This window comes from Myotis davidii, unplaced genomic scaffold (assembly GCF_000327345.1).
Source record: "Myotis davidii unplaced genomic scaffold, ASM32734v1 scaffold93, whole genome shotgun sequence".
In the NCBI taxonomy this organism is placed as follows: domain Eukaryota; kingdom Metazoa; phylum Chordata; class Mammalia; order Chiroptera; family Vespertilionidae; genus Myotis; species Myotis davidii.
In genome coordinates, this window is record NW_006292095.1 from 4125093 (window position 1) to 4136429 (window position 11337).

Below are 11337 nucleotides of genomic sequence, written 5' to 3' on the forward strand. Positions count from 1 at the left end.
TAAACTGATGAACAAAATAGATCCAGAGACACAGAAGCATGGAACAGATTGACGAATCTCAGATGGAAGAGGGGTTGGGTGGGTGGGAAGAGATTAACCAAAAAATCAACTTCATTTTAAAGACACTGGGCAGTCTTCAGCTTGGGCAAGCAATCAAATGAATGAGAACAGCATTTTTATAAAGAAAAATAAGCAGGTTCAGAAAGGAAAGGTGCAGTAGACATTATTAGTTTCAGCTACTACTGGATTTAGGAGCCTAATGGTGGAAGAGGGGTTGGGTGGGTGGGAAGAGATTAACCAAAAAATCAACTTCATTTTAAAGACACTGGGCAGTCTTCAGCTTGGGCAAGCAATCAAATGAATGAGAACAGCATTTTTATAAAGAAAAATAAGCAGGTTCAGAAAGGAAAGGTGCAGTAGACATTATTAGTTTCAGCTACTACTGGATTTAGGAGCCTAATGGTCATCTACATGAGCTTACAACTAGATGTAAATTTAAGCCTGTAGCACAAGAAAGATGTCAGAGCAAAGATTTTGATCTGAGATTCACTCCCATACACATGTCATACTTGGAACCACTGGCATTAATAACACATAGGAAGAAAAACTAGTCCTGGCCAGTGTGGCTCAGTTGGTTAGAGCATCATCCTATACACAAAAAGGCTGTGGGTTCGATTTCTGGTCAGGGCACATTCCCAGTTTGTGGGTTCAATCCTCAATTGAGGCATGTATGGAGGCAACTGGTCAATGTTTCTCACATCAATGTTTATCTCCCTCTTCCTCTCTCTCCCAAAAATCAATTAAAAAAAAAACCTAAAGATAGAATCTTATAGAACAAAATTATATTTAGTATTTGCATAGCATACCTCCATTGGCAGAATTTATATTGGCCTCTTTCCTTACCGCAGTTCCCAAACCTATCAAGTTGAGATTGTATTTCTTCATAGCAGGCAAATGGAGCATTTTTTGAACCTGTGAAAGTTTAAAATGTATTTGGATTAAAACTCTCTTTCTTTTTCATCTTCTTCATTGCCTCAGATATTATATCTCCTTTTCCTTTATTATTTAATTAAAAAATGTTCCCAATGAGGTTGTTGAAAAATAGAAAAATTAAAGTGAAAGGACAATGGTCATGTTACTCCTCCTTTCACTTCATTTTCTGTTCTTTTCATCACAAAAGATATGAGGCATAAGAAGAATCACAGAAGTGTAAATTATGAGAGGGCTCTGTGAAAGAGAGCAATGAAAAGATAACACAGGAAAATTATACTTGTTCTCCTAGATTCTGAGTAGGAACTCATAAAAAGCCAGTTCTATAATGTAATCTCATTAAATAAACCTCACTGTATCTTCAAGAAGTCTTTTAAAAAGGACCAAAATTGCCAATCTTTATATATAACTATTTTTTACTTTGTTACTATATTAGTTTTTTATTGCTTTGCAAAAGACTACCAAAATATTGGCAGCTTACACACTCTTATACTGTCAGTTTTTAGAAGTCAGAAGTCCAGCAAGGCAGAAGTGATCTCTCTACCCAGGGTCTCACTAGAAGTTATTGGCTGAGGCTGAAGTCTTCCTGTGAGCTCACTGATTATTGGTGGAATTCAGGGGGGATGGGGAGGTGGGAGCTTGCAGTCATAGCTTCATTTTCTTACGATCTTCCAAGGATTATCTTGGCTCCTAGGAATTGCCCCCATGTCCTAGTCACATGGCCCTTCAAAACACGGCAGCTTAGCCCGGCCAGCATTGCTCAGTGGTTAAGCATCAACCTATGAACCAGGAGTTCATGGTTCAATTCCCAGTCAGGGCACATGCCCGGGTAGTGGGTTCGATCCCCAGTGTGGGGCATACAGGAGGCATCTGATCAATGATTCTCTCTCATCATTGATGTTTCTATCTCTCTCTCTATCTTTCCCTTCCTCTTTGAAATCAATTAAAAAAAATACATAACACAACCATGGGAGCTTATTTATTCTAAGCCAGCGAGAGAATCTTTCTGACTTATCCCATCTTTTAAGGGCTCACATAATTAGGTCAGGCCCACTCACAATGATCTCAATTCATTCAAAGTTAACTGATGGTGGACCTTCACCACCTTCAAAATTCCTTTCTCACTATATAACCTAATCACAAGAATGATATCCCATCATATGTTCACTGGTTCTATCCAAAGCACGTACAACAGGAGAGTCTGGGGGGCCATTTCAGAATTCTGCACAGCCTAGTTACCTACTCTAAATGAGCCTCACTAAGCCTAACTGCTTCATCCACAAAAGCAGATAATAGTATCTACCTCAGTAGGTTGTTATGAGAATTAAGATGATGTTTATTTAGTCACTGTTAGTTCTCAACTATTCCTTCTCCATATTTTTAAGATCAAGAAGGTTTCTCCTGTTTACCTGCCCCTTCCATGATTTACATTTTCCCCACTATTTTTTTTTTAATTTTTTATCTTCTAATTCAATATCTTTCCACCATTTTTAAATATTGGTCCATTGTGTATATACCATAAAGATAGGCAATGTTATTTTTTAAAATTCACAATCTCTATATATAAAAGCCTAAGCGTCCATGACGATGGAACCACTGGTTGCTTTGACGCACACTGAGCAGGCAGGTGAGCGGTTAGGAGCGAATGGTCCTGGGTTGTGAGAGGGATGTCCAAGGGGTTCTGGATTGTGAGAGGGTGCAGACCAGGATGAGGGACCCCCTCTCCCATGCACAAATTTCATGCACCAGGCCTCGATTGTTTAATAAGTTCAATTGTGACTTTGAGATACCAGGTTAGGAATGCCAATGCAGGAATTGTTCAACATCATGATAATATCCAGGGAAATTCAGAAACTGGATAATTCAGCCCAGTTTGGAGAGAGACTATACAAGAATACTTCAGTCACAGAGAAGTCAATTAATTCTGTTAAAAGTGATGTTTTTCATCTGGTCCAATTCTTGTTAGTCCATCTATTGCATCTAAAGGTATCAATGAGCTATATTATTAACTTCCCCCTTGAACGCTTCTTATTAGTTAAAGACTTTCTCTCAGATCAGTCTGGGTTTTCCCGGATGAGATGAAAACACTAAAAGGGCAGCACTTTGCAAATGTGAAATCACATGTCAAATATTCCCTTAAGTACACCATACTGACCAAGGCTACTGAGTAAGAAATTTGCCCTCTGCTATTCCAAATAATATAATTAGATTCCCTTATCCTATTATCAAAGAATATGAGGTACAATAAAATACTGAACATAACTTAATATCTGATTCACCTCATCTCATGACTAACAGGCATTTACAACTGAACATATCCTAAAACCAAATTCAGTTTTACCCCTAGACTTCCTTGTTTCAGTTTATGGAACCATTTAGTAAACCAGATATTCAGGCTAACACTTAGGGATCATCCTTGATTTACTTTATCCCTCATTTCCTGCCTCCACTATGTAATCCAACTCTTATTGACATTACCTCCTAAATACAGCCTGAGCATGGCCACTTCTCTCTCACCTTCTCCATGGCAATCAAAGGTACAAACTTCATTATAAGAGGACTAAATTCTGAAAATCTAATGTATAGCATTAGGTGTATTATATATTTGCAATTATATATTAGAAACTATCTTACATACTTGAAGATTGCTAAGAGATTAAATCTTGAATATTCTCACCACACAAAAAAAGGATTGGTAATTATGTGACATGATGGAAGTATTAGTTAAATGTTATGGTGCTAATCACTTTACAATATCTGAGAATCAAATCAACACATAGTACAACTAAACTTATACAATGTTGTATGTCAATTATATCTCAATAAAGGTGGGGGTAAGGAAGACTTAAATGTTAAGACTTGAAACAATAAAACTCCTAAAAGAAAACATAAGAAAAAACTCTTGAACAGCGGTCCAGGCAATAATTTTTTGCATATGATACAAAAGCACAAGCAACAAAAGCAATAATAGACAAGTGGGGCTGCAATTAAACTAAAAAAATTCTCAGCAAAGGAAAGAATCAACACAGGGAAAAGAAAACATAGCCTAAGAGGTAGCAAAATCTCAAACAATACGCCAAAGCAATTTCTTCACCGATACAGCTCCTAGGGCAATGGAAACTAAAGAGGAAATAAAAAAATGGGACTACATCAAAATAAAAAGCTTTTGCACAGTAAAAAAAACCATCAACAAATCAACAAATGACAAGTGCTGGTGAGGATGCAGAGAAAAAGGAACACTTGTGCACTGCTGGTGGGAATGCAGACTGGTGCAGCCACTATGGAGGACAGTATGGAGTTTCCTCAGAAAACTAAAAATGGAACTCCCATTTGACCCTGTGATCCCACTTCTAGGAATATATCCCAAGAAACCAGAAACACCAGTCAGAAAGGATATATGCACCCCTATGTTCATAGCAGCACAATTCACCATAGCTAAGATTTGGAAACTGCCTAAGTGCCTAGCAGATGAGTGGATTAAAAATTGTGGTACATCTACACGATGGAATACTATGCTGTAGTAAAAAAAAAAAAAAGAGAAGGAATTCTTACCATTTGCAACAGCATGGATGGACCTGGAGAGCATTATGCTAAGTGAAATAAGCCAGTCAGAGAAAGATAAATACCACATGATCTCACTCATTTATGGAATATAATGAAAAACATAAACTGATAAATAAAAACAGATCTAGAGACAGAGAAGCATCGATCAGACCATCAAACCTCAGAGGGACGGTAGGGGAGGATGGGTGTAAGGGGGAGAGATCAACCAAGGGACTTGTATGCATGCATATAAGCCTAAGCAAGGGACATAGACACCATGGGGGTGAGGGCATGAGTTGGGAGGTAATGGGGCAATAAGGACACATATATAATACCTTAATCAATAAAAAAAGAAAACATAGCATAAGAGAAAATATTTACAAATCATGTATCTCTAAAATATATGTTATTCATACAATTCAATAGCAAAAACAAATAATGGGATTTTAAAATAGCAAAGGACTTGAAGAGACATTTCTCAAAGGAAGACAATGTGGTCATCAGATATATGAAAAGGTGCTCAACATCACTAATCATCAGGAACACACAAATCAAAAGCACAACTCACACATTTTAGGATAACTATTTTTTTTAAAAAGATTATTGTTGCCCTAGCTGCTTTGGCTCTGTGGATAGAGTGTCAGCCTGTGGACTGAAGGGTCCCAGGTTCGATTCCAGCCAAGGGCACATGCCTGGGTTTCAGGCTCCGTCCCCAGTGGGGGGCATGCAGGAGGCAGCCAATCAATGATTCTCATCATTGATGTTTCTATCTCTCTCTCCTTCTCTCTTCCTCTCTGAAATCAATAAAGAAATATTTTTTTTAAAAAAGATTATTGTTAGCAAGGATGTAGCGAGAAGTAAAGTTTTTTTACTATTCATGGGAATGAAATTGGTACAGCTCTTACGAAAACAACATATAGACTCCTCAAAAATTAAAAATAAACTACCTTACGACCCAACAATCTCATTTATATGAATACATTTATATATTCTGTGAGCAGTAATTAACATAATGTATAAAAATTATAGCAAATTTTTCACTATATGAAATATCAAAACATCAAATCATATAGCATAAATATATGCATTTTAATTGTCAATTATACCTTAATAAAATTTTAATAAAAATATACCAAAAATATATATACATGTTAAACAATAAATAATTTAAATTTATATGTATTTATATATAACATATATAATCATATAAAATATAAATTATATGTGATTGCCCATTATCTTGGTAATGTTAATAAAATATTGAAGGTCAACTGTTTAGATGTTACAAAACCATATTACCTTTTCCAAATAAGGATTCACAACGTGCATCAAGATCATGGCAGTCTCCATTATAACAAATATATTTAGTTTTACACGAATGTCCATTGATTATCATGATATCAGTGGGACAGGCTGATGAGGATCCATTACAAAATTCAGGAAGATCACACTCAGGATGCACACTGGGCCTACACGGTGAACCTGCTTGTTGAATCTAGTGGAAATTAAAATATAAAAAAATAAAGCATTATATATAAGATTGCTATTAATATTTACTTCAAAATTGTGTTACTTTCATTTATAGGCTGATGATCTATTTATTCATTAATGTCTCTTAATATCTTCTATATAAAGTATGTTTTTAAATAAAACAAGAGATAAAACATATACTCAATGAAAAGTATAACACAAGTATGGTGTGATGACAGGCAAGATTTTGTTGTGTTTCAGTGCAAGGGAGGAAATACCACTTTTAGCTTGTGATAGCACTTTTTCCTTTGGGGTGAAAATCCTGTAATTTAGACAATTTCCAAATAAAAATACTTATTCAAACCAGTCTATAAATATGGAATGTCTGTAAATGCAATCTTTCTCCTGAATTAACCTATAAACAACTTTCACCTATAGAATTCAAAGAATTTATACAAAGAATCTTAAATGGGCATCTATCTCATACTTTTTTTTAAAATATTTTTTATTGATTTCAGAGAAGAAGGGAGAGGGATAGAGAGGTAGAAACATCAATGACGAGAGAGAATCATTGATCAGTTGCCTCCTGCATGCCCCACACTGGCGATCAAGCCCACAACCCCCACATGTGCCCTGTCCGGGAATCGAACCTTGACCTCCTGGTTCATAGGTCAACACTCAACCACTGAACAATGCCAGCCAGGCCTATCTCATACTTCTTAATTGATATATCAAATTACTACTCATTTCCTATGTGAGTAGTACGTATTCAATAAACTTTTGTGGAATTGAAAAAGAAAAGAAAAGATCAGAGATAAGAATATAGCACATGGTGAGATTCTAGAGAAAAACAACATTAAACTGCTTCAGTGATAAAACAGTCAAGAACACAGAACCCATGCTAGTAGTTCAATAAAGGGAATCTCGTATAATGAATCTGTTGCAAACACATGGAAAGAACTAAAAAGGAAAATGGGGGCAGGAGCCAACACGTTTACATGACTTAAATTGTGATATTTAAGACAAATGGTCTTTGAATAATTAGTTCGTAATTTAAATTTTGAGCTAACACAGCATTTGAAAATTACTTCTAGTGAGTTTCATTATTTATACATTTATGGGAAACTATTGTGTCTTTCTTTTTTTAAAAAAATGTATTTTATTGATTTTTTACAGAGAGGAAGGGAGAGAGATAGAGAGTTAGAAACATCGATGAGAGAGAAACATCGATTAGCTGCCTCCTGCACATCTCCTACTGGGGATGTGCCCGCAACCCAGGCACATGCCCTTGACCAGAATCGAACCTGGGACCCTTCAGTCCACAGGCCGACGCTCTATCCACTGAGCCAAACCGGTTTCGGCGGAAACTATTGTGTCTTTCAATTACATACCCACGGATACCTAACTATGAGCAGTAACATTTTTTATTTTTAAAATATAAATGTTGGATAAAGTGAATGGAAATAATCCCTTTTAAAGGAGATTTTTCTATATTGAAGAATTCTATAATAGCTCTCAATCAAGGCTTAAAAACAACATCATCAAATTAGGGAGGATAATGGCATTAGAAAGAGGCCTCAACATCCCACTAAAATTCACAAAATAAGAAACCTGACTCTGAATTAAGTATCTTTTTTTTTTGAAAGGTCATTGATTTGACTTACAGCTATAGGTCTATGTGTTCTAAACAAATCCAGACAGAGAAGACTCCCAAGCGCATTTTACAAAAACAGCATTGTCCTAATTCCAAAACCAGATAAAGATACTACAAAGAAAGAAAATTACAGGCCAATATCCCTGATGAACATAGATGCTGAAATCATCAACAAGATATTAGCAGACCATGTCAAACAGGTGTGGTGAAAGTGGGCATCCCTTTGTTCTTGTTCTTAGGTGAAATGGTTTTAGTTTTTGCCTATTGAGTATGATGATGGCTATAGGTTTGTCATATAAGGCTTTTATTCTGTTGAAATATGATCCATCTATTCCCATTTTGCTGAGGGTTTTTATCAAGAAAGGGTGTTGGTATTGAAAAATGCTTTTTCTGCATCAATTGGTATGACCATGTGATTTTTATCTCTAAATTTGTTTATGTGATGTATCATGTTTATTGATTTGTGGATATTGTACCATCCTTGCGTCCCCAGGATTTTTTGTATTAGGGTGATGCTGGCTTCATAGAATGAGTCTGGGAAGTGTTCATTTTTCTTGATTTTTTTGGAACAGTCTGAGGATAGGTTTTAGTTCTTCTGAATGTTTGGTAAAACTCCCCTGTGAAGCCGTCTAGCCCTGGGCTTTTGTTTGCTGGAAGCTTTTTGATGATGGCTTTAATTTCCCATATAGTTATCACCCTACTGAGATTTTTTAGATTCTTCCTGATTGAGTTTTGGAAGGTTGCATTTTTCTAAGAATATATCCATTTCCTCTAGGTTGTCTAGTTTGTTGAAACAGAGTTGTTCATAATTTTTTTTTTACAATTCTTTTATTTCTGTGGGGTCTGTTGTTATTTCGCCTCTTTCATTTCTGATTTTGTTTATTTAGGTCCTCTCTGTTTGCTTCTTGTTGAGCCTGGCTAGAGGATCATCAATCTTATTTATCCTTTCAAAGAACCAGCTCTTGGTTTCATTTATTTTTGGGGGGAGGGAGTCTGTATGTCATTTATTTCTGCTCTGATCTTTATTGTCTCCTTCCTTCTGCTCACCCTGGGCTTTTTTTTTTTCTCTCTCTCTCTTTTTAACTCTTTGAGTTGTAGGGCTAGATAATTTATTATCATTTTTTCTTGTTTTTTGAGCTAGGCCTATAGAGTTATTAACTTCCCTCTCAGGACTGCTTTTACTGTGTCCCATAGATTTTGGATTGTTGTGTTTTCATTGTCATTAGTTTCCAGGATGCTTTTAATATCTTTTATGATATCTTTGATGATCCAATCATTGTTTAACAGCATTCTATTCAGCTTCCAAGTGTTTAAATTTTTTTATTGTTTTTATTATAGTTTATTTCTAATATTATGCCATTGTGGTCTGAGAAGATGCTTGATATGATTTCAATCTTCTTAAATTTGGAGAGTCGTTGCCTGTGACACAACATATAGTCTATCTTTGAAAATGTCCCATGTGCACTTGAGAAGAATGTATATTCTGTGGCTTTGGGGTGAAATGTTCTGAAGATGTCAACTGATCTAGTGAGTCATTTAGGATTGCTGTTTCTTTGCTGAAGTTTCGTCTAGAGGATTTACCCAATTATATCAGTGGTGTATTAAAGTCCCCTACTATGATTGTATTGTTATAAATCTCTTCCTTTATATCTTCCAGGAGTTTTTTTATGTATGTGGGTGCTCCTGCATTGGGTGCATATATATTTATCAGGGTTATATCTCCCTGTTGTATTGATCCCTTTAGTATTATGAAGTGGCCTTCCTTATCTCTTGTTATGGCCTCACTCTGAGGTCTATTTTGTCTGATATAAGTAAAGCTACCACAGCTTTTTATTTTCATTTCCATTTGCCTGAACGATATTTTTCCATCCCTTCACTTTCAGTCTGTTTGAGTCCCTTGTTCTGAGGTGGGTCTCCTGTAGACAGCACATATATGGATCATGTTTTCTTTTCCATTTAGATACCCTATGTCTTTTGATTGGATCATTTAATCCATTTATGTTTAATGTTATTATTGATAGGTACTCGTTTGTAGCCATTTCTGTGCTTTTTGCCTGTGTTCCTTCCTCCCTTTCTATTTCTTCTTTTTACAGCATTATCTTTAGCATTTCTTGCATTGCTGACTTGGTAGTGATAAACTCCCTTAGCATTTTTTTTTGTGTCTGTGAAGCTCCTGATTTTCCCAAGAAATAAAAGGCATCCAAATTGGAAAAGAAGTAAAACTGTCATTATTTGCAGATGACATGATACTGTACAAAGAAAACCCTAAAGACTCCATCAGAAAATTATTAGACTTAAAAAATGCATTTGGCAATGTAGCAGGATACAAAATTAACATTCACAAATCTATGGCATTTTATACACCAATAATGAACTTACAGAAAGAGAGATATAAAAAAAACACCATTTACCATTGCACCAAAATAATTAAGATACCTAGGAATAAACTTAACTAAGGAGATAAAAGACCTATACTCAGAAAACTACAGGATGTTGAAAAAAGAGATAGAGGAAGACATAAACAGAAGGAAAAACATACTGTGTTCATGGACTGGTAGAATCAAAATCATTAAAATGTCCATATGACCCAAAGCAATCTATAGATTCAATGCACTCCCCAATAAAATACCAATGGCGTATTTCAAAGACCTAGAATGAACTCCCCAAAAATTCATCTTGAATAAAAAAAGACTCTGGATAGCTGCAGCAATCCTGAGAAAGATGAACAAAGTAGGAGGAATCTCAATACTAAATATCAAGCTATATTACAAAGTCACGGCTCTCAAAACTGCCTGATATTGGCACAAGAACAGATATATAGAGCAATGGAATATACAGAACCCAGAAATTGACCCAAACCACTATGCTCAATTAGCATTTGACAAAGGAGGCAAGAACATAAAATGGAGTCAAGACAGTCTCTTTAATAAATGGTGTTGGGAAAATTGGACAGATACATGCAAAAAAAAAAAAATGAAACTAGACCACCAAGTTACACCATACACAAAAGTAAACTCAAAATGGAAAAAGGACTTAAATGTAAGATGGGAAACCATAAAAACATTAGAGGAATCAACAGGCAGCAAAATCTTAGACATATGTTGATGCAATAACTTCACTGATAAACCTCCTAGGGCAATGGAAACTAAAGAGGAACAAAACAAATGGCACTACATCAAAATAAAAAGCTTCTGCACAGCAAAAGAAACAATCAACAAAACAACAAGAAAGCCCACTGCATGGGAGAACATACTTGCCAATGTTATCCCTGATAAGGGTTTAATCTCCAATATTTACAGGGAACTTATACAAATTTACAAAAGAAATATAAACAATTCAATCAAAAAATGGCCAAAAGACCTAAATAGAAACTTCCGATGGAGGACCTACAGAAAACCAAGAGACATAAGAAAACATGCTCAAAGTCACTAATCATCCAAGAGATGCAAATCAAAATAACAATGAGGTGCCATCTCACACTTGTCAGAATGGCTATCATCAACAAAGCAACAAATGACAAGTGCAGGCAAGGACTCAGAAAAAAAGGAACCTGTGCACTGCTTGTGGGAATGAAGACTGGTGCAGCCACTGTGGAGAACAGTATGGAGTTTCCTCAAAAAGTTAAAAATGGAACTCCCATTTGACCCAGTGATCCCACTTCTGGGACTACATCCCAAGAA

The 11337-nt window shown here is 35.8% G+C and overlaps 1 protein-coding gene across 1 annotated transcript in view; it reads right to left on the bottom strand.

Moving 5' to 3' along the window:
- Nucleotides 1–11337, bottom strand: part of ADAM32 (ADAM metallopeptidase domain 32) — a gene marked incomplete at its 3' end in the record, with an annotated part of 79166 nt that overhangs the window by 12610 nt on the left and 55219 nt on the right. The window contains exons 14-15 of the mRNA XM_006765558.2: nucleotides 5833–6028; nucleotides 867–972 (exon numbers count right to left, since the gene is read on the bottom strand). Of these exons, the coding sequence (XP_006765621.2) occupies nucleotides 867–972; nucleotides 5833–6028 (302 nt within the window). The remainder of the gene's footprint in view (nucleotides 1–866; nucleotides 973–5832; nucleotides 6029–11337) is intronic.